Source organism: Pleurodeles waltl, chromosome 4_1, assembly GCF_031143425.1.
Source record: "Pleurodeles waltl isolate 20211129_DDA chromosome 4_1, aPleWal1.hap1.20221129, whole genome shotgun sequence".
Lineage (NCBI taxonomy): Eukaryota > Metazoa > Chordata > Amphibia > Caudata > Salamandridae > Pleurodeles > Pleurodeles waltl.
The window spans coordinates 241,425,785-241,450,593 of record NC_090442.1 but is presented as its reverse complement, the minus strand read 5'-3'; the positions used below and the strand labels follow the sequence as shown (position 1 = coordinate 241,450,593).

The window sequence follows — 24,809 nt, the reverse complement described above, 5'->3', positions numbered from 1 at the left end:
AGCTCATTAGTTAAGCCCAAGACAAGTCTTTGGTATACCGTAAGCATCAACAAAAAAAACAATCAAAAGATCCATCTTAACTCACACGGCAAAGGACAGAGCTGCGGGCAGAGCGACTAAGGGAGGATCGCCGTCAAGACATGTAAATGATCACGACCCTGCCTCTAAACTCCAGCTCATGGCAACTTTTCCAGATTTGCACAGATGAACTGCTATTCAACTGAACCAAAAGCTTTTTCGGTGTCTAATCACAGGATTGCTAGAGGTTCCTTGATGCCTTTTCCAAACAGTTAAAAGAGTCTAAAAAAATTATTTGGAAGCCCAATAGGGCATACAACAAGGTAAATTTGGATGTATGAACCAATCAAGAACTGGAAATAGCATGTAGGGCAATGCGAAAATAGTATGTCGGGCAATGCCTTAGCCAGAATTTTACTCTGTTCAGAAGGGAAGTAGGGGGCATGAAGCACACTGGAAAACTCTCCAACCTTATCAGTTATCATTGTTACCGCATGCCACAGAATATCAAACAGTCTGAATGCCCTCTTTGCCCCACCGAACATTTTGAGTACGCCGAGGTCCAGCTGACCGCCTGCCTCTGGGAGAGTTCTATTGGGATAACATTAGGACCTGGGACATTGCTACTCTACAAATAATGTGTCACATCCATCACCTCCTACAGAGTTACATTTTTATCGAGTGTGGACCTATCAATCTCTGTTAGTGGCAGAAGTTCCATACCTTGGAGGAGGTCTGAAAGTGTTGTTTCATTTCCATTCAAAATTGCACTATAGATTGGCTGCAATATGCCTATATTCGTCTAGGACTTTGGTTCCCGGTCGGTCAACCACACTCTCCATTTATCCATTGAATCCCTCTTAGTAAGCCAATGTAATGATCATCCAGCCTTAATGCCTACCTCTTAAAGCCTTTCTGTATCCCTAGGTACTATTGTGCGTTAGCCACCTCCATGGAAGCATTAACATTTTCTCTGCTTACATGATTGAAGTGATCAGAGTTCTGTGGAATGCCAAATCTAGGCTCCAGCTACAAGACTTATTCCTATATTTTTTGTCCATGCCTACATCCATCACTAAACTGAAGTTGCTTTAAGGCCATTCTTCAAGCTCTATACCTGGTTTATCCCTTCCCGTGTCTTAGAAGCCCCATTTAGAAATAACACACCTCCATAAAATTCAAGGACTTGCGGAACAGTCATGGTCGACACTGACAGGATGCTCTTAAATTGCAAAACGTGTTTCTCTGTATCTCTTAACAACAGGATTATCTATAAAACATCTCAGATGTACAATCTGTAAGAAAACGTGCAAAGCGTAGGTGTTACCGAAACATTAAGATAATTCAGTGTATGACCCCAGTAGGGTGCAGATTCTAAAATTGGGTGCACTGAGTTTTTTGTGGGTTTAACACAGTTAAGAGGGGTGACTTTACCTGCCCCCTCTACATTTCCCTCAGAACAAGATTGATAGATCCAACATAGTAATGCAATTCAAAACAACCTTGGACAGACACTGGTGTGAAAGCGGAGGTAAGGCATGGTTTGTGGTGTTTAACATAAATTGGCAACATGTCACATCCATGCCTGGCAGTCAATGCAACGAGCGAAGCCAGACGACAGCACAGACTAAGGAAAAACTACACGTAGGGTTGACAAGCAAAGCGTATGGGTTAAATACGTCTTGACAAAATCATCTTCCATAACGTATTTCAGGTAAAAATAGGCTTAGGGTCTGCCGCCAGCACTAGGTGCACCTGCGAAATCGACAAGACACCAAAGAGGGTGATGTGTCCTTTCTAAAAACATCTGGTTATTCGGCCAGAGGAAGGCTCGTAAACAACAAGTCCTCACTCATGTATGATCTAAAAAGTCAAAGTTTTGAAACCACACAATTAGTTTCTGATGTGATATCAACCTCATCATTTAGCCTCGGGATTATATTTTTGTCTTGGTACTGGAGTATTTCATGACACGAGTGTTAATTATAGCCAGCGTCACGCGCTCATGTTTTCTACAGCACGGGGATCGAAGAATGTATTGTCCAGATTGACACCTGCGACCTGCGCAGAGCTCCCTGCAGCCCATACATCAATTCACTGAACTACCTAACTGAAAGGTAGTAAGCAGAAATGTATTTGCCATTTATGTAGTACACAATGCGAGCTGGATCACCTCATAGCTTTCGGCAAGATGTCTTGATAAAAGTAAACTCAACAGTATTGATTTGATCTACTTTAGAAAGATTAAAGTCTGAGTTGTCTTTAGCCTATGCTTTCCTAGGAAACGTTTCAGCCTGGCCTTTGTCTCCCATGCAGATATGAGCAGTGTGATAGATTTATGAAGATGCAGAATCCCACCTTGAGGTGGATACTGCAAAACTACAGCACACCTCTCAGCAGGAGACATGCTGGTACCTACCCTATGTGTTTAGCTTGGAACTTTTCTCTTCAACAACTTACCCAACTAACCCAATTCCATAAACAAACAAACACTCAATTGAAATTGCTTGTTATTTACCTTATTGGGTGCTAGAATATATTAAGGTTGATGTAAGCAACCTTTAAATGCTGGAAGGTTTCAGTCATGTGCTGAGCCCTATAATGATTTTTCTGCATTTAAATGCTTTGCTGCTAATAGAATTTCTGACAAATGCCCAGCTTAACCTGAGCAGATGCACCAACTAACTCTCCTCTCAGCGGACTGGTACACATTGTCTCACCGAGTAGGGACACGTACACACAGCAGACCCAGCTGGAAGCAGCTTCACAGACCAGGACCACACTACTATTAAACCAAAGAATACCTACACTCTTCCTCATAGAGAAGAAACCACGCTTCTAACACTACAAGGCGCAATGAGCTTTACACATCCCCACTCCCAGCCTTTACCAACACTCAGGTGTTATGAGCACACACACACACAGATCAGTTAGAACCAGGGACTTAGCTGCAATCAACCACCTTGAGGGTTATTTGAGCCCACTGCATTTCTGATTAGGTCTGTCGACAGCTAATGGTGAATCAAATACGCTTAGAAGCCACACACACAATTTCAAATGCTTTGGAATATTGGATCCAGTCAGTCATTATCCATTTCCGTTATCCAGCATCCAGACTTCATAGTGGCATATGGTCGTAGATACAAATTAGGGGACCTAGAACACGTTTAATTGCTATGAATCCTAACCATGTCTGTCAGCTATCCAGAACACGCCCCTTTCATTACAAAATGCAGCAACATATGAGAGACAGCATCAATTTCTGCTCTAATTATGATGCTAGGTTACCTTGGTTGGCATTTCTGGCCCTCTGTAAAGAAGATATGATTTTCTCATTTAAAAAAAGTGACGAAATATGTGAGGTAAACAGTACGAAAAGGGCATAGGGTAGTAAAACTGCTTTATCCTGAACTTTTGTTACATACTTTTCACTTTTATAATCAGAAGTGAATATTTTTACAGTGCAACCACGCACATTATCAAACGTAAAGGAACCTAGGAAGGAAGGCACTATTGAATTATGGATAACATGCACATTTTTCCCCAAATCTTTCATTAATCGCCAAGGAATTCTACTCATAATGATGTTCGAGCTGAAATGTATTTATTAATAATACACTATGAAGCCATTAGATACCAGCAATACCAGCAAATGCCATCCCAGCCTATAATCCCATGCGGCAGGTAAGAAAAATTAATCTGGCTTCTTTTAGATCCCCGGATGGGAGACAGCCACAGATCAGACATGTCCACTCAATTAGGCAAGAGCAGAGTAGATAAATAATATCATAATTTCCTGCAATCACTTTTGAAACTTTCTTATGTCAACATTTTGTCCATGACACTGCTACCACCACAGACGCTGATTCAGAATTTGCATATGGTAACCTTTTGACCCACTGTAATAATTTCTGAGTTATGGGAACTTGAATGCCAGGCCCAAATGACTTCCCCCTCTAAACCATCCGGCCTGACAATTTGAAAAAGTCACAGCTCGTGGTTAGCCCATGAGATTTGATGAGACCTCCGCTTCATGTGAAGGTGCCCCAGCCCAGATCTGGCCCATTAGGTCTACACATATGATGCACTAATCAGTTTCCAGCTGCTTCTAAGCCCGGTTTGCTCACCCCACTTCCCTCCACGCTTGCAGGACCAGGAATTCATTTTGGTAGGCTCCTTCAATGATTGGCATTTGTTGTACATACAAATTCCCTTCCCCCGAAGTGTCCAGAAGATGTTAAGGACCTCATTTTGTGGCATCTTTCCTGTTTGGGCATATTCAAGCATAGGTCATGATGTCTATGTTACTCCTGCCCTTTCATCTTTCCAACCCCAACCCTTCCTCTTCACTTAACCTAAAATCTTCCTCCAGCAGAGTGGACCTCAGTTAACTACAGAGTCAACTTTAATAACGTACTACTCCTTGGGTTATGCCGTACCAGCTCCTTGGTTTAACCCACAGACTTATTATCATATTATCCATCTGGCTGTGGCTAGACCTCGCATGGTGTTCTTTGTTGGCTTTACAGCTTCCCAAGTACTGGGCTTCTTTCGCTCAGGGGTGAACTCCGGGGCATCGTCAGTATTGCCTCGTGGGGTTGGGCTTTTGTTGATCCTGGGTGGGCTCCATATAAAACATTCTCTGGTGGTTTAACAGTGCTGTCAGAGGTTGGGTTTCTGTCAGTTTTGAGTGGATTCCATACAGTCTTTACTTGTGTCTTTAGAAGTGCCACAAGGCCTTTGGCTCCTGTCACTAATGTTCCCTGTTCAGACAAGTATGCCATGCTATACTCTGCCATAGAGAATAAGGTCAGCATTAGCCACCTAGAATTCAGAAAACAGTACATTGTTGCCTCTTCCAAATTTTGGAGTCTACTGGTTTACAAATGAAAGCTCCCTTACTGGGAAGTATATCTTTTATAGAACTGTACTCTCTTTGCTCCGAAAATATTCAGCTGGTTAAGGAGAGACAGAGGGGAGAAGAGAGTGTGAGTGTATGTGTGCGTGTGTGTGCGCGTGTGTGTATGAGCAAGCTCCACTGCTCTGGAACATTCTCTTCCCTGATATCAGACTGTAAAGAACCTTTTTCACCCCTGGATCAAAATGAAGACACTGTTAAAGCCACCTACATAGAGCGATCAAAATAAGTTCTTGCTGAACTCCACAGTGCTCAACACAGGCTGCTGATTCACAGCCAACCCGAGGGGTTGATCATGACTGCCTTCAAAACACTACATTGGCTTATTGTAAAAATACTGTGCTGAGTTCAAAAGATGTGACCTACGCAAACCTTATGTTCTCTCTACAGGATCTTCCGGCTGTAACAGCTGTCCTGGAGTCTGAGGTCGGCCACCCACAACCTTCTTGCCACCCAGCCATACAATGACAAAACATTCAGTGGCAGAACACTTCATGTGCAGGGAGTGCATAATATGTAAAAAAAAAAAAAAAAAAAAATTACAAAAATCTCTTTCTATCCCTCTCTCTCTCTATATATATATATATTGTAATTTTTTTTTTTTTTTTACATATTATATATGTGTATATATATATATATGTATGTGTATATATATATATATATATATATATATATATATATATATATATATATATATATATATATATATATATATAAATGCCCGAGCCCCCAACCATAGCTTGCACCACACAATGCTGTTACCAGCACTGTTAGTGATACAACCTACTCAACTACTAAATCACACTGCCACACGTGTGACAATTCAGACTGTTCAAGGCCCCCAAAGGCCCCCAAAGCTATAACAATGCCATGGGTGGTAGGCAGTCGTTGTTTTTAATGCATATTGAATTAATAAACAACTGTTGTTCAGCTCATCTCTAAGCTACACAAAGACCACCAGTATGTGGCAGCTATTGTAAGTGCCGGTGCCAAGCACCGGAAAACATCGGCTCAAATTCAGCAAACCATACAGGGATCTTTACCAGGGAGTAACCGGACAGCTCACCCTAGACTCAAGACAGAGTTTTCAGAATACTGCACAGGTCAGAAGACCCACCTCTTCCACCCAAACTGGCCCCAACATGCTAACTCATTGCACAGTAGAATAAGTGAATAAATGAAACGAAATGTAGTATACAATAGAGTAGTTTGGTAGCATTGAACAGCTGTGTTAATACTGTTGACATTGCAGTGCTGCAGATGCAACTTTGAGGTTATTATTTTGAGTTGTCATGCCTGCATTGTAGTTATAATCTTGTAGTGTTTTAGATGTAATGCTGTAGGTGCTGGGCTGTCATAGCTGTATTGCAGTTGTGTTTCTGTGTTCTAGAATTATTGTTACAGCTGTGGTGTTTTAAGAGTAGTGTTCTAGTCACGGCGCTGTGGAGATGGTACTTGATGCCGACAAAGTAAGTCTGGGCAGTAAGGCTAGCAGGACAGCAAGTAGTAGTAGTGGTAGCTTTATTGCATAATTACTTAAAATCATTGCATAAAATAAAAATACTTTACCATAAAAATACTTCTAGTCATGTACAATATCATCCACCTCACTGCATCCAGGTGTAAATGTCAGTGCAAATTGTAATAAAATGTTAGGAGATGCATTAGCAGAATATTCTGAAAAGCACGAGCTCCCAGAGGGGTTTTCATATATAGTTGGACCTTTTTAGTTAAGTAAGACTCAGCCAAGCCCTCTGCTCCAGTGATATTCCCGATTATGGCTATATCATTTTCTCTAGAAGTTTGCACACACTGATCTTTCAAAGTCTTTTTTAGGAGTGCCTTTATTATGAGAGGGTCCGTTGTATAGGTGGGAACCAAATTGAAATATTCCTCGGCCTGCCTGAAATAGATGGCCCAACTGCTTGCGTCATCCTTAACGATTATATTCAAGGAACCCCTCAGGCTATCTGGGTCGGCCCTGCAGACGCAATGAAAGAGCTTGAATATATCCATTTTACACAGGGTGTCCATTCTTGGTATATTGAACTCTAAACGTAACCCTGCATGTCTGGTTGATTTAGGGGTCTGGAATATCCTTTTGTAGGCTCCCATCTGGTACTTCTCTAATGATGCGGTCAAAGTGCAGGGAATGTCAGGTGTCCATAGGTGGCAGCCGGTAGTAATTTTGCTTTAATAACCCTCCAGATTGCCTGAGGTGTTGGTGATCGTGGCCGACGATGGAGTTTTGCTAAGACGAAGGTGTCTCATTCCGAGAGGGTCCGTTGTATAGGTGGGAACCAAACTGAAATATTCCTCGGCCTGCCTGAAATAGATGGCCCAACTGCTCGCGTCATCCTTAACGATTATATTCAAGGAACCCCTCAGGCTATCCGGGTCGGTCCTGCAGACACAATGAAAGACCTTGATTATATCCATTTTACAGAGGGTGTCCATTCTTGTTATATTGAACTCTAAACGTAACCCTGCATTGTCTGGTTGATTTAGGGGTCTGGAATATCCTTTTGTAGACTCCCATCTGGCACTTCTCTAATGATGCCAGGGAATGTCAGGCGTCCACAGGTGACAGCCGGTAGTAATTTTGCTTTAATAACCCTCCAGATTGCCTGAGGTGTTGGTGACCGTAGCCGACGATGGAGTTTTGCTAAGGGGAAGGTGGCTCTTTCCGCCTTGGTTTTTGTTGCTGCTACCTGGTATGATGTTTTCCCCGTGTTCGATAAGCAGACTCTGAGATAGTGATATTTATCTTCGGTTTCTATTTTTAGTGGTCCAAGCTTCCACTCTCTTTGATGTTTATTGGTCTGACGCCCAAACACCAGAACCTTGGTTTTTGCCTCATTCGCCCTTAAATCACTCTTTTCATTGTATCTATGTAGTATGTCTAAGCACCTTTTCAGACCTATCCTGGTCTGAGCAAGCAATACTAGGTCATCCGCATATTGTATTATGGGGAGCGCTGTCTTACCCAGTTTCAGGGGGAATGCATTTCCTCTCAGCAATTCTGCTCCTAGATCTGCCATCTACAGGTTGAAAAGGGTAGGCGCAATGACAAAGCCTTGTTTTAAAACTTTATTAGTATAAATTTTCCTGGTCACGTGAATTTGTGATATTAATTCTCACCCAGGTGTCAGAATATAGCACAATTATGGAAGCGAGCAGTTTCCCTGGTATCCCCATGCCGTTAACTTCTTCCAGAGGATGTGGCGCACCATCCAATCAAAGGCCACACTATAGTCAAAGAAACAAGCCAGCAGCACCTGGGCCGATGATTTCAGTGCTTTCTGACCTAGGTATGGAAGAGCCAACACATTATCTAAGATGGAAGGACTAGGTCTGAAGCCGGTTTGATATATTGGTATAATCTTGTTCTTTGAAATCCATTTTTCCAGTTCTTGTAGCAGCACCCTTGCGTAGACTTTGCCGTCCGCATCCAGAAGGGCTATTAGTCTATAGTTTTCCAGGAGAGTGAGTTCTCCTTTTTTGTAGATTGGGTGCACTATTGAGCCTTTCCAATCCTCTTGGACCACATAATGATGTAAGCAGTAGTTGAAGAGTGTTCAGGGGTTCAGCCCAATAATCTTGGCCATCTCTGAATATGCACCCTGGGAGGCCATTTGGTCCCAGGGCTCCATCGCTCCTAATGTTGCCAATCACTGTTTTCACTGATTTAACTGTAGTCTCTAGCACCATGTCTACTAGGCCATCCAGATCATGTTGACACCCCGTGGTGCTCAGGGCTGTAGTATGTTCTGGGTCCACGTAGAGCTTGCCCACATGTGTTTCCCATGAGTTGACCGATATCGCATTATCTTTACTTGCTGTAGCATGGAGCAGAGAGTTGACATAGTCCCAAATTGCTTTACTTTTGCTCAGTGGTAGTAATGCATGTAAATGGAACCAGCATTCTTCAATCTCCTTTTGTTTCAGCTGCTTTTTTGTAGTCTTTCCTCGCCCACCTCCTAAGTGCTTCTGCTTCAGGGGTTTTGTTCCTTCTGCAGTATGCTTCTGCTCGCCTGCATTTCCTCTTACACTGTCTGTATTACCTAGTTGCAATCCATTGGTGCATTGAGCTGCATAGCGAGTCATGTAAGTTCCTGATCGTGTTTGCCCACTGATCACTAATTCTGCCTGTCCAACCTCCCAGATTTAATAGGCCGTTCACCTGCTTCCACAGTTCATATTTCATCTTGCTGGGCATACTCAATTTGATCCTTTTTGTCAAAGGGCATAGCTTAGTTGATAGTTGCTGCCCGCCGGTTTTGTAGGACTGGTGTCTCGGTGCTTGGAGGCCGATCTCTATTGCTATGGGATTGTGATCACTCTCTGATCTTTCTATCACCTTATGGCATGCACATCTGTATAGTAAGTCTTGGCTTAAGAAGATGTATTCCAATGTGGATATCTTTCTAAACATAGGGATAGAAGTGCCTGCTACTATATTATTGTAATTAGACGTTCTAAGGTCGTATTCCATTAAAAAAAAGTTTCTAGGGTTGATCTGATCACGTCTCCAGGGAGCCCTTCCTCCTGACCAAGGTGCTGAGTGTTGAAATCTCCTGCAATTAGGTGTTCGTGGTACGGGTATTCATTTAGGAACTCCTTTAATAGATCCAGGATAGGTTTAAACCTTGTCTTCTTGCTTTCCCGCTTAGAATTTATGTACAAATTTATGATTGATATTGGTGTAGTTATTTTGGAGAGAGCTAGACTGTGTTTGGTTATCACATGAACGCCACTGGTAGATTTCTCCTAAGGAACTGGCTTTAACCAGTAAGTCTAGCTTGACGTATGTTGTGAAACCACCCACGTGTCTTCCAAAAAAGATTTTCTTTTGAGCAGGGGACTGTGTTATTATGAAGCCTGATATAGGCTGGGGATCTGGCATCCAAGTTTCCTGTAGGCATAGAATATCTGCATTACTTAAGAAGCCTTCAATATTGGGTCTAGCAATGAGGGGGGGGGGCAGGCCAGCCACATTCCAGCTGAGAATCCTAATCACCTTGTTGGCTTCATTTGATGGTGGACCTCTTTTGCTAAACCTGCATTTTCCCTTTGGTGGCCAAGGCTACAGGGAGCCAGTCCCAATCCCAAACTCCCCTCTTGCTGACATCATTATTTGCATCATTCACTCGAGTTTCTCCTATGTGCCTTGTCAGGTGTATGGTGATTTTCTTGTCTACTTTTGGTGGTTTAATCGCCAGGGTTCTTCGCAGGGTGCTAACAGATTTAGTTGGGCGTGTTGGTTTAAGTTCCCTAGTCAGCACTCAAGGGTAGCATTGTTTCTCTGGTTGCTGATTTTTATGCCCCAGTTTTCCAGTAAGCCCTCATATTCGAGTATTCTTTCCACCGTACCCTGGTCAGCCCATGTTGTTAACGTAGACCCTCTCTGGGTGATCCATGCGTAGGTATTAACATTTTCAGTTAAGAGAACCTCTGTTGAGAGATACGCTAACGCTGGTATATGATGCAACAGCCGAAGTATATTTCACCTTTTGAGTATGTCCCAAGGACCCTGAGATGCGTGTAAGGGGGAAAAAATAATTGACAGTTGTTCCTTTAGTTCCTGTGGAATGCCATTGTTTTGTTTCAATGCACCAATGTGTTCCTGTACGTTCTCAGACCTATATATAACGGAATTCTCTCTGATGACTATGTGGGCTGCTATACCGTGGTTTCCTTCTTTACTCCAGGAGTACGCCTGTGCCTGCTCCGTTGCTTCTAAAAATGGGTTTGTTTCCTGCGTAGATTTGTGGATCTGATGGTCCTAGTTCAACTGTCTTAGTAGCGGAGAGCTTGCCTGCCGTCTCCCTTTGGGATCTATTCTGGTTGTTTGATAGTTCGTTCCTTGAGGAGATTCTTCCTGGTGTTGTTGCCAGGTTCGCTTGTCTGGATACCAGAGGGCTTTCTTCCACCCAGCCTTCAGATTCGATCCTGATTGTTGGACAAATTGATCCTAGTGAGGCTTCTTCCTGTGATTGTTCCCCGGTTTCAGGCATCATCGTGGCCTCTCTACTATGTTTATTATACATAATTTGTTCTTCATTGTTTTTGTCCTGGGTTAACCCTACGGTGGCACTTACCCTGTCCTCCACTAAAGACTTATAGTTCATAGGATTCTTCTTTGGGGGGGGGGGGGTCCCTTCCAGGGGTGCATCGCCTCACTCACCCATGGCAAAGTTGTTCTATATCCATTGCAGGTTCTATCACACCGGACTGTGAGTATACCTGTTTATTTGTGATTGAGACCTTTGTGAACCTTTCACGGCCTTCGCCATTGTGGAGCACCTGGGAAGTGCTTGCTGTAACCCCTGCCGCCTGGGTTGTGCCACTGTTATCCACATGTTCGCCCGTTTGAGGATTGTTTTTTCCATTTCCGCCTGAGTCCTCCCCAAGATCTAGAATGATGTGAGCGTTGGAGCAAGTTTCGGGAGCCAGAGTAGATGGCGGTCTCTGCTGGGAGATTGGGTAAATCTCCAGCTGAACTGGCATATTCCCCGAGGCCTGTGATACCTTTCCTGAGCGGTTCAGTTTTTTTTTTTGTTACAGCTGTGGTGTTTTAAGAGTAGTGTTCTAGTCACACCGCTGTGGAGATGGTACTTGATGCCGGCAAGGTAAGTCTGGGCAGCAAGGCTAGCAGGACAGCAAGTGTCAGACACAGTCTTTTTATATACACCTTACGGCAATAACAATTGAGCAGATACACGGGGAACAAACACTTCACAACAGCATTTTGATGTGTCTTTGAAACAGTCACAAGAAGCTATGAGGTGTTCATGGCTTATCTTAGCCCCACGTAAATATCATACTGATAGCTTGAACCTAAATGGATATAGTAATGACTTTAAGGGCAAGCCAATAAGTCTGGCGTTGGCAAACTGCATATTCTTTTCTCTTTTTGTAAAGATATGCAAAATACATTAAAAGTTTAAACGTAATAAAAAATAAAAGTGCTGCCGTCTACAGGTGGAGTCCATAGGTTTGCAAAAAAAAAAAAAAAAAAGAACCAGAAAAATGACCTATAGGAAATATTACAAAGAAACATGAAATGAAAGTAGAAATGAAGTCAGAGATTGGCCCACCTATTTCTTAGGTGTCTACATGTGATTAGGCATATGCTGTCACTCGCAGTGAGGCGAGCCAACGATTGACGTGACATGACCCATTCGGAGCGCTGTGGTGGGTGACGCAAAATGTGAAGACACTTTAACAGACCAATTGTTCAAAAGGGTGTGGGAGGGAGAAAGAGAGAATGAGATTAAAAAAAAAAAAACTTGAGGCTAGCGAAAAGTCTTCTCTCCTTAGCCAGACTTAAAAATCTGAAAGTGAAGGAAATAAAAATAAAGCTTTGGCACTCAGCTCTACTGCGGGGGCTGCAAACCCGTTGTTGTGTGGCCTATTCACAGAGAGAGAAAAAATAAACAATATCATTCCAAAGGGAGCATAGAAAAGGCCATTTACAGCTTAACAAACCGACGTCTCACATGCACGTGCACATTCCCTAGCGGCAATTAACAGGCCGAAGTAGTTTAAACAAACTATAAAAAGGTGCATGCTTTGAGTCACCTCCAATGAATGTGCTGTGCTTTCAATCACGAGGAGGCCGCTCACCGCCTTGCAGCTGTTTCCCCAGCGATGTGTTTCACCCAGTGGAAGGCGGGCAAACTAAGGGCCCAATTTAAAATTTTGCAGATGGGATATTTCGCCATTACTGTTGCAGATGTCCTGTCTCGGCGACTGTAATGTATCTACCACGTTCTGACAGGGTATCCTGAGGACCAACCTCTAAATAACGCCCTATGTGTAAAGTACACCCATTTCCACAGGTAGAGAGGAGGTCTGTGGCACCAGTTTACCGTCTCTGGGTGTGACACAATACAGCTAACAGAACCAGGCCCAAAAGTGTAAATAAGCAAGAGAGGACAAAACGTTCAAAGGCTACCCATTTCTTAAGTTAATCAGAGATTTAAAAAAACGAACACAATTAGGTAATGTCAAAAGAAATATATCGATGGGGAGGTGACAACAGTGGGTGTTCAGTGCTTGTAATTTCCAAAATGAGGCTAGAAATGCAGAGTGATGCGTGGAGGGCAAACCTGACGTAACGCCAGAACACAAATGTTAATGGTCTTTATTGGAATGTTCAGTTAGGCAACAGTCATTCATTACTTAATACTCTTGCGCCTTAGTCAAGTGTCTGATGAGGCAGAGACTGGATAGATTCAGAGACTGCCTCTGGAGCGACTCAGGAACCGACCAAGAACACAGACTCCATCAACCATGGCTTACATCAGCAACACTGCAATGTCCATGTAATAAAAACAAAAAGTCACGCAGACATACCGCACCTTCGCATGAATGATTACTGTTTTAGTCAATATTAGTTCATTAGAAAGTTAGCAGATCATCCACCAATAAATGCTTACTGAAACTATATATTTACTCTGATATGTGAGCATTCAGATTTACCTTATATGTTAAATGCATAATTCTGAAACCAGAAGGGGGATACTGCATAGAAAGGACGTAGAGAGGAGTTTATTTTCATAGGAGAATGGAAGGCGGAGGAGGTGGAACAGAGCAGGCAGATGTGGTGATGACATTTCAAACATCTGGGGCAATTAAAGCCAATGATTTAAAGCGCAGAGGAGCGAAAATGGGTGCACTAGATGTTATGAGCAGAAGAGAAAAGACTGCATGAAAGGGCAATGTGACAAAAGAAAAAAATGTGGGGTAAGTGGAGCATGTCTATATAGGAACTGGTGTTGGAGAGGATGGAGCAAGGATACGGAAATAAAGTGAGGGAAAGATGAGCTGAGAAGGTGAAACTGAAGAGGAGAATGCCAATGTAGGAGACAGGCAGAAATGCTGAAATAAAAGAAGCATTAAGGCCCAGAAGAAGAAAGAGCTGGCAGCACTCAAAACAGGTGAATAAACTAATAAGGACGCACGGACAGCCCGTCCTAGACAAAAATAAGCAAGTATGTTGTAGTATTGTATTGTAATCGTATTTATATAGCGCTTACTACCCCTGACGAGGTGTCGAAGCGCTTTTCGGTGAGTAGCACGCTACTCTGGAACCCAACAAGAATTAGTGATGGATTAGTATCGGGAAATAATGAGTACAGTTTTAGTATTATTATGAGTTAATTTGAGCCGCGGATATGAGAGTATGTTAGTTAGATTGACTGGAGTAATGGAGGGGTGGAGGAGGAAAGAAATCCAGAAGTGTTAATTGGGAGCATATCCTTCATTTACTCAACCCAAAGGCTTGGGGTGAGTAAAGGGGAATGGAGGGGGGAAGAGTATCTGGAAGGGTTAGGGAGAGCATAGTAGCAGGGTGAGATAAATGTGGGAGAATTTAGTAGGGTTGTGTGGGAGGTCACGGTAGTAGAGTGAGGTTTGGTGAGTTAGATGTGGAAGCGGAGGGAAGAGCTTAGGCAGAGTTATTTAGGAGATTAAAGTAGTAGAAAGGATTTGGGATGAGTCAGAGTGAGAATGGAGGATAGTTTGATAGAGACATGACATATGATGATGGGTAGATAAGTGTGATAAGATGAGAGCAGGAATTCATAGATATCTAGTATAACAACCCACCCAGGAGCCATGCAATGACCCACGAACATGCCAAGCACAGAAACAACATATACACATACATACATATATATATATATATACATGCACACATACACACACATACAAACACACATGAATACAAACACATATGCACATACAATACATAATTAGAACCATGGGTAAAATATACTTAGTCAAACAGGTTTAAAGAGTGTGTGTGTATTTTATTGTTATGACATAGTAGCAATACATATTTTCTAAAGAACTATACATAACTATAAATATACACAATCGGAAAAAAATATTTATCAACATAGGTCATGCAAAACGCTCGCCATCTGCACAGGGAGATCGCACTGCGAAAAAGACAAAGTAGCCCAGAAACCGGACAGAAAACAGCGAGCCTCCTAGTGTGCCTGGTCGCTGCGCTTGAGGGCTAACCACAGGAAAAGGAATGACGTATGCATGCCTTCCACTAATGAAAGCAGATTTTAAAAGGCAAGCCCACCAACCAATGAAAGGCACTGACGTGACACAGACGTGATTTGAAGACCAAAGAGAAAACACGGGAACGGAGCGCTTTGCGCTCGCCAGTAAAGATAACGCTGTTGATGAATACCAGGCAGGTCCGAGTGCTGGAGGACAGTGGAGCAAGGTATTCTAAAGCAGTAGAAAAATCAAGAAACGTGGGAAAGTGCAAGCAAATATGTCTAGCAGGAGAGGTTAAAAATAAGGGTGGACTAATCAGTAAAAGGACGGATTTTCAGAAGCGAAAGGATGGCTGGGTGTCAACACATGAACCGGTCAAACTACTGATAGTGCGATGAAAGGCTGAATGCACGGATAGACTTAGTGGCGCTTGTCAATGGCATTGGAGTGGAGTATTCTTATGCTTTGGCTACCCCTTAAGGTTAAACTCCTAAGGAAACTGGCGCACACACAGGGACCTCAGGAGTAATACATACCTTCTTGTTGACTTCTTTGCGATGGTGATAGCCTTTCTGACTAGCACGTGCCACAGAGAAAGCCACACGGGCTGGATGCCAGGCTCCGATACAGGCTAACTTTCGCAGACCTCTGTGGGTCTTGCGGGGCAGCTTCTTGGTGTGCCATCTGCTGGTAACACCTTTGTAACCATGGCAGCAGTATGGCGTGGTGGTTAAGGGGGTGGGGAGGGGGGTTGTGAGAAAGAGAGAGAGAGAGATATGGGTGGCTAAGGATCACAGACATCCATGTATCCGGATGCTTATCAGTTTTACATGTTCTATAAGGACAATATAGCATTAAATCTGGGATGACATTGTTTCCTTGGATTAAAGGATCCTGCCGGCCATTATCTAATGGCTAATATCTGGTTGTGCTTCTTAACTGAGTTGACTCTGTCAAGATGAGTGTTTCATGGTAATCAGCAGAGATAGGGAATCACATTCTGCAAATTGTATGAAGCTGGATCCTTTAAGTATGTCAGACAATTGAAACAGGAGTGAAAAAACTGTGATGGATTAAAGATGATGCATCGGTTCTGGGAAAACCAAAAATTATCACAGAGGTGGGCAGGATATGGCAGGAGCAGTGATACGGAGATGAAGTGAGGAAGATGGAATTGGCAGCTGCAGAGGAGTCACAAATGAGAATGGTGTGGCGAGATAAGTTACCGGAAGACTCAACTGTATAACACGATACAGGTTATTCCTGACACACAGGAAAACACCTCTGAAGAGTGACGGCTCCAGGCTATGCATAATAATTTAATTGACGTAGATGCAGAAGATAATATTGCGGTTTAACTATGAAGGACAGAGACAAACACATGCTATTTGGGGCTGCATATGATGTGGGTGCGGTAGGAACCTAGGACTAGTCTGCTATTGTCTATTGCGCTGAAGATATGTGGGTGAAAAGGCATATTGGATAACTGATAATCCACAAACTGTTTTAGATCTCCAATCTTTGGGAGTGTCAAATGACCATGAACGGACAATAGATGTGAATCTGATCACTTGACAACTTTATACAATTTTGATGTGTTGCCGTGGGGAAGGAAGGGGAGAACAGACCTTTCTAAGGATATGACATTTTGTACATGGACTTTAGTACTGGTTTGAAGAACTAACCAGTACTAAAGTCTATGCTTTCAGATTATAGATACTGAGTCGCAAATAGATATTAATTTGACTCAGATGTAATATGGTCACTTGTATGTTTATTTGAAAAATTCAATAAAAACATTAAAAACACAATATCCCAAAAGCTTTGTAGATGTGTAAGATCCAGGATAACGAGAATGAGGCTGAATACATACCAAGATCAGAGTTGGCAATGACACAAAGAGAACAAGCATTCAAGAGATTGCTATAGCCTGCAAGTGATTAGAGGGTGGCTGGGAAGCAATGTAAAAGTATTGGTCGTAGATAGGAGACATGATGCAAGAATGACAACGTGTTAGCAGAAAAAGATGTTAAACAGCAAGACTGATACGGGCAGAGAAACAAGGGCAGACCAGCCCTGCCTTGGCCTAAAAAGACCCAAATAGCCGATGCACTTGACTCCTAAGCCCAACCCTTAAACTGCCCAGATAATAAAGTTTAACTCAGAAAATGAATCTTAAATGTAGAGGGTGGAATGTGGACAACTACAGCCATGGAGATGACACAGGTGCACAGGTGGAAGATCAGGTGAGTGGCGCCAAAGGGATCCGCATGAAACTGGCTGTATTCGGATTCTAACGGACAAACCCTACCATCTCTCTACTACAGTCAGCATTGTGTAACTGACTGCAGCTTAGCTTACATTACTGACTTACCTGTAAGTATAAGACACTCTTATTCTTTTAGCTTTGACACTCCTGCTCCCATTTGTAAAGGAAAATATATATCTTTATAACTAAGAGCATGTCACCCTGTTTCAGACAATGGTCTGAACTCCTCTTTACTATCAAAGGGCTGCTACTGAGAAACACTCATTGGCACAGAGGAAATACTGTACTATTTTCGGTGGCCTCTGCCTGATTATACTGGAAGAATACCGGAAGTAAGCTAAGTCACTGCTCAGACAAGAACTTGAACTCAGAGGAGGGAGTGCTCAGCCCTGATTGGTTACACATCATGGCCCACTCACTGCAGTGTCTGGGTCCCTGTGTGGGTACACCCATACATTGGAGGAGGAGCTTAAGTGAGTGTGACGTGAAACATAGCCTGGCTCAGATGGTGGTCATATGGTGATCACTGAGGCCACATCACCAAGCAAGCAATGCCGCTGAAAAGCCAGGGAATGTAACTCATCTTGAAGGCAAGTTTCTTTGATGTGGGTTTCAGCGTGGACCGGAAATTAGCTAAAATTAGCTAAAGCAAATGTGCTTAGAAATAAAGTGCAGTCCCCCGCGAAGGGGAGGGTGCCACAGATTCTAAAAAAAACATTTTATCTTATGCTCAAACAGTTAGGGAGAAAAAACAACCTACAAACTTTAGAGAGACGACCCCTGTCCTGTGTCTTGCTATTTCTGCGTCACCCCTAGACAGCTGCTGGGGTTCAATAGTGTCTGAATACTGGGGCTCAAGTAGCTGACATGGTTGGAAACAACCTCAGGTGCTGGTGGCTCGGTGTTTCTTTTTCTAAAACGTATTTACAGATAACCATTCTGTAGGAGAAGCAAAAACAGCATTTGTGGGAAACTTAACTAAATAAACTTGCTTTCTTTTTTTTTTTTTTTTTTTGTAATTAGGAACGCCCTCAAACCATCTTAAAAATGTTGCCAGGCCTGCGCGGCATGCAGACCTGCGCGCAGCTCCTTGGAGGAGGAACGCCAGCAGAAGTGCCCCGTGCTGTTACTCCACAGTGGCGGTGTACCACACAGCGAGCAGGCGGCCTCACATCTATCACAGAGGTTAGCAGATGGGACCCCGATGTCAGGAGCTGGCCTGGACGCTAGCTTTGTAAACTATGAAACCAAATCACTGAAGACGATAAAATGGAGCAGAGAAAGGATCGAGGAAAGCCTTGAAGTGTGTGTTTTCTACTAGAAACCTTCCTATGCACATGCTGCCTAAGTCAGCCACACCGCTGACAACACACCACAGCCCTCCAGTGACCCTCAATTGGTGTGATAATCCACAAAAGTTACCAATAACCCATGCATACGAACGGAAATCTTATGTACTAGCAGTGTGCTAAATGTGAAAGGCCCGTCTGGAACACATGCAATGTTACAATCTGATCTGGGCTTTGCATTGTGCGCACTTTATTTAAACTAGCATTACATATGTTGCGTGGTACAGCATTTCCTGCTATGATGCTTAACTGGGATCAGCTGAGCTAAACAGCCTGCTGGGTACCCAGGGTACAGCATGGTGGGTACTCAGGGCACAGCATGCAGTGCCCTTGTTACTTACTATACCTGATGACGTAGGGAGATTGGCATTATGTTGTTGTATATGAATGGTGTCAGGATGCATTGTTCTAATATGCCTTCTTAGTGGAGTGTCCTCATATATCCTGGAAGGGCAGATCCATGCCAGGATAGCCCCTTGAAATACATTGACATGCAACAATTCTAAATTTAACTCTTTAAAATGGTTACTAGTTATTCAAAAAAGTTAGACAGGAATCCGGCCGTGCTGGAACTACACTGGGCACCTGTGCCTTACCCACACTGGATAGACAGTGCAAGGATAGATAGTGCCATATTTAAAATGGTCTTATTCTTTTTTAAACTCTTTTTATCAGTTTTGAATAAAATAGAAAAAAAGCAAAAACGGTACAGGAATTTCAAGTGACAACAGTTGTGTTTTAGTTGCAGAGTGAGATTGCTTTAACCGTCCCATCGCAGCTCCACTTTTAGCGGGACCCCTTCTGCCCTTACCACCTGCCTCCCTTTGACCAGAGGGTCATCCTTCCCGACTGTCCTAACTCAAGCTTCTTCTGCCTTGAATCTCCACCATTAACCCAAAGTTCCTCCTCTATGGGTCCCAGATCTCCTAACACTTTCCCAGACACCGTATCCCTTCGTATATTACCTCTCCGCCTTCATACATTGGTCTATCCCTGTTCCTCAGGCACCCTTATCTGTTCGTGTATTACCTTCTCTGCCTCCATACACTGGTCTATCCTTGTTCCTTAGGCACCCTGTCCATTCATTTATTATCCTCCTACCTCCATACAATGGTCCATCCATGTTCCTCAGGCACCCTGTCTCTTTGTATAATACTTCTCCATCTACATGCATTGGTCGAGCCCTATTTCTCATGCACCCTATCTCTTTGTATATTACCTCTCCAACTCCATGAACTGGTCCATACCTGTTCCCCAGGCACCCGATCACTCTGTGTATTACCTTCTTCTCACCATACATTGGTGCATCCTTCTTCCTCGAGCACCCGAACCCTTAGTATGTTATCTTCTTCTCTCCATACATTGGTGTATCCTTGTTCCTTGGGCATCCTGTTCCTTAGCATATTACACTCTCCGCCTCCATATATTGTTCCATCTCTGTTCTCCATCTTGCTTTTGTAGATTTTCCCTGATTCACCAGACTCCCGTGAACTACCTTTCTTACAACCATTATGTTGTACCACCCGCTAAGAGCCTGTCTCCTCTGAAGCTCCGGTGATAGCACTCCTTAGTTTAGTTAAACCTCAACCATGACTCCAGAGTCCACCACTTCAAGATGCGTGCACCAGTGGGGGATTCAGCAGCCAGAAGTGCTTCATGAGGTGGGAGTGTAAACCCAGACTCGGAAGGGTGCCACCCAATACTATTCCGTGGTGCAGCCTTCGTGGTCCCTGGCATTGGCTCACAGAATGTAGCTCTAAGCTCCCTCACACTTGGTTCCTCTTTAGGAAACCGCCCCCTTCTTTTTACAAGTGACGACCTGTATGCAATGGTACTATCTGTTAATGCAGGAGGCACGCTGCATGCACTAGGCCTTGCAATCAATGATATTGCCTGACGATGTAGGAGGAGCTCAGCATGCCCTATATACTGACAATAATGGAAGAGCTCTGCATGTACTAGGCACTACATCAATGACATTGTCTCACAATGCAAGAGGAGCTCTGCATGCACTAGACACTACAATCAATGAAACTGGTCCTACAGGCTTTATCAGTCCCTTTCTATCAGAATAACATTTCCACAAAGCAGCATGAAATCGCTCTCATGCCAGCATGGATTTGCACTTAAAATCAACATGAAAATGCTCCAAAGATCTGCCTAACATTGACCTGGCATCTCCATGACAGAGCCCTACAACTGGCAAGATACATCCTCAAAGGAGCAAGAACATCCCACATAAAATGCACAATACCAACCACACCATAGCAATGGCCATCACACAACCTTTGACCAAGATTACATCAGAGGAAGTGACATAAGCTAATCTTGACCCTGAAACATCATCAAAATGACTTAAAAACAAACATACTACAAAATAAATACTATAACTTCAACATTGCACTCAAGCAGGTACAAAAGTGTTCTAGTCGTCACTCATATCATATGTAGACAGTAAGTTTTGTTTTTTATATAAGAACATCTAAGGCATTTTTTGGAGGGAAATAGACTCTTCATGAAAAATCTTAGCATAAATTACAAACTTTGTTCAAATATTTGTCTTTTTAATGAACTGCACTAAATATTACTGTTTTGTCAGCACTTGTATAAGGAAATTCGGTGAGAAAGTGGGTTGTCTCAAGAAATTAACCAGTAGATAGTACAATGCTTAGAAGGATAATAGAAACAACATTCTTTGAGACACGTAAATGCCCTGCCAGTAAAACATGACTGGTGCTAAATATGCTGGTGATCAACATTAGAGAGCTAGCCCAGTCTGCTAGGTGTTGAACAGTATCCCAAACGTGACTCTTAAGTAACTCCTACCACCAGTTTCTGTGCTATGGAATGCCTAACAATTGGTTGCTCGCAAAAGATAAGCAGGAGTATTATCTGCACGGCCCACAGACCCCTGGACCTGTCACATGAATATGGAAGCCCTCTAGGTTCACCCTAACAGGTTCACCTGTTGATAGACAGTAAGGGAGCTGTAATTGTGTTTCTCGATTCCAGCAGCCTTCGGATTAGGGCCAGCGGTGGACACTTGTTCGATGTTCCACAGCTCACACTCTACGGCACGAGGAAACGACTATTGCACTCTTTTTCTTACCTTCTGTATTGTCCTGACCTACAATAGTACATGGTCGGCTTGAACATTCTTCGACCTACCCCACAGAATCCACATGATGGAGGGGTGTCCCAAAGAGGGGATAAACAAAACGGTTGTATCCTCAAACTGGATAATCTTGTCTCCCTACCCATATTCAATTTAATCCTACTGATCCTTGCCTGAATATTGGGCATTCCACTTCCGAATTAGCGTGTGCCCCGGATGCAGTCTTGGCGCTTTCCCTGTAGTCAGGGGGCTTCAGATCTGTGGCGAAAGCATTAGAGGAGTAACTCTACCTGTTTGAGGAAGCGATTCCTAACGATTTTACATTATATGACAAGACAAACAATTGTCCTTGAAATAACGTTTATTTCTTGATATAAATCAGAACTACAACCCACTGATAATAATTGATCCTCAGCACGAAGTTTTATTTAAAATGAATGGGTGAAGTGCGGCTAAGCAATAATTGTGAAGCAAAGCCACCAGCATTAGAGGGAAGCCTGGCGAGCTGAAGCCCTGGAGCTGCTGGCCCCGGTGGCGTGCATGACGTGCTCCAGGGTCACCAAATGACCCTCGCTACACCGGACCAGCCTTCAACGGCAAGCGACGTCAAATGCCATAAGAAGTATTTCCGGGGGCACTCGCCTCCTTATGAGGTGGTCTCTGAGGAACCGCTTACGCCGGGTGGGAGGGAGGAACCAGGTTTGCTGTTGCAGATTTCAGGAACAAATTTTGCGCTGGCTGACGGAAAATGGATTTTCACCGTCTTTCCTTCGACCTGCCCAAACCCGCTCGCCCCTCACGTCACTCCAACGGACGGCGGTCCGCTCCCCGTGCACACCGGATCCTGCAGCGTGAGGGCTGTTTGTGTCCACAGTCTGAAACCACATCCGCCACCGAGCATACACATGAGAACTACGACACACAAGAGGATATAATAAACTCTGCACATTAACCAGAAATCAGTCCAGCCTGCAATATTTCATTTCACTGCAAGAAAAACAACTCGATAAAAAGCCCTGGAGTGATTCGTGCAAAGCGCAAGCCCGACTGGGAGGGTAATACGGAACCGGCGCTGCCCCAAAGCGCGGAAGAGCCTATTTCACAAGCAGGGAACAGGAATACCTCACGAGTTTTTCTCCAGCTTCATACAGCTATCACTTAATAACCAGTATATCCAGAAAATCGTGCTGGTAACTAAGCCAATCAGCCCGATTATAATGTGAATTGCCCTGACTTTCTCTCCCCAAAGCCCTGCTCGAGAGTTCCGACCTCATCTGTGGTGCGATACGCAAACAGTGTGAAAATACTTTCCAGGGCAGCTTTGGGCTCTCAGAGCCGTGACAGTTCATTAATCAGGTGTCCAGCGCCTCCATCTCCCGAAATTCGGGGCATCTGGAGTTAGGTTAAGCACCAGCCATAAATGCTCCATAATAAAAGGTGAGCAAGGCATCATGGCACAGGTTCTTCGTGTGGCAGGACAAAGTTCATGCGAGCAACGTCCGCTGCCCACACAGACCTGTAGCTCTCTACTGTAGTCGCATCAGGTCTGCGGCCGTCATGGGTGGTTACTGGTTTGTGAGCTCAGACAAGGCCCACTGGAGACAGAGGAGCAGCCGTGGGTACCCTTGCGCTGTTTCCGTTCCTGCTGGTGGTCTACCTCTGAGGTTCTCCTTTGACTGACAAGTGGGTATTATTTTGGTCTCCAAGCCTTGTGGTAGTGCAAGTGCTCACCAGACTACAGCACCTAGACGCTTCGGTTGTTGTGCTGGCAGGTTTTGTTGTGCCATTGCCTAGGCATAGCTTGTAAAGCTAATAGGCTGAGAAGGCAACACTGCTGAAATCTCATTTTAAGTGTGATATCTTCTGATATTGTGATCTCATCTTCTGAATCATGGTGCCAAACATTTAAGAAAGTATGGCACCATGGCCAGCAAGCATCTTCAATTTTTGTTATAATACAGAAAACATCTCTACCTATACTGCGTGAAAAAGACTCTGAGGGACCCCACAATTAAAACATATCAGTCAAAATATGCCATGGAATTATCAACATTAGAATACATTTTAATATCAAGTAGATGCTCCTTTTCAGAATTAAATGTATGCAGGCACACACGCCATAATTATGCCTCCAGCTAAGGAAGGAGTTTATCCAGGACAAAGCATGAACGTACCTGAAAGGCCATGAAATGTTATTACAGCATTATACGATTGCCACCATCCAAGATACACATGCTGTATTCAGATCCTACATCCTCCACATCTTTTCATTCAATATCAGTTTTTAGTAGGGACTGTACAGCTGGTTTGTGCCACTTCGTGGAACCGCAACTATGGCAGCATGTGCTTCCACTCCACAAGGATAGAAAGTCAGTGAGCATTAGCTGCAGCCGAGGGCTAGGTCTGGATGCACTTTGAGCTCACAATCATAAAAGAAGAGAGGGGGCTCCCCTTGATTCTGATACCTCCTGCGCTTCAAAGGCCACCAGGCATCACTATACGCATGCCTTCTCCAGCTTTACATTTCCTAACCTCCTGCCTCTGTCAGACACACAGCAAACACCAAGCACCTATGACCAACCAAAATAAAAAGACCACCACAAGTCTCACCTTGCGAAGTGTGTGCCATGCTGCTGATGACCAACATACGTGGAAGTCCAGCGAACTGAATGAGGACAAGGGGCAGGAACTAGAAAGAAATTGTTTCTCTCCCTTCAGCCTAGTGATGCTCTGAGTTCAGCTTCACACACAAACAATCACCCAGGCTGCCACTGGGACAGTGCGGACTAAAGAATGCCGCTCACCTACTTTCAGACCTATCCTGCCTTGCATGTCAGTTGTTAAGTGCACCATATGGGTGACACAAAGATTCACACATAGTACATTCCAATCTTTCTAAACAGAACATCACACTTTTATATACTTTAACACCAACAAGATATAACTTAACTGCTTCTCCTAGATAGAAGTCAAAGACATCATTAACCTTCAAAATTTGTCTTTGATTAAAAAGTTAGAGATATCAGTGTAGAGAAAGATAGCAAAAACTGCAGTTTTCTGCTTTAGTCCCTAGGACCTATTGATAAAAAAAAAACAGGAGGGATAGATCGAGTTTGA

The 24,809-nt window shown here is 43.6% G+C and overlaps 1 protein-coding gene across 5 annotated transcripts in view; it reads right to left on the bottom strand.

Annotated features, from left to right (window-relative positions):
* FGD4 (FYVE, RhoGEF and PH domain containing 4) overlaps positions 1–24,809 on the bottom strand; it is a 514,720-nt gene that overhangs the window by 218,114 nt on the left and 271,797 nt on the right. The window contains exon 1 of one of the 5 annotated variants that reach the window (XM_069228223.1): positions 24,303–24,403. The exons of the other annotated variants lie outside the window; for them this stretch is intronic. Coding sequence (XP_069084324.1) covers positions 24,303–24,339 — 37 coding nt within the window. The 5' untranslated portion in view covers positions 24,340–24,403. Of the gene's footprint in view, positions 1–24,302; positions 24,404–24,809 lie in introns of those variants that run through there. 5 annotated transcript variants of the gene reach the window in all.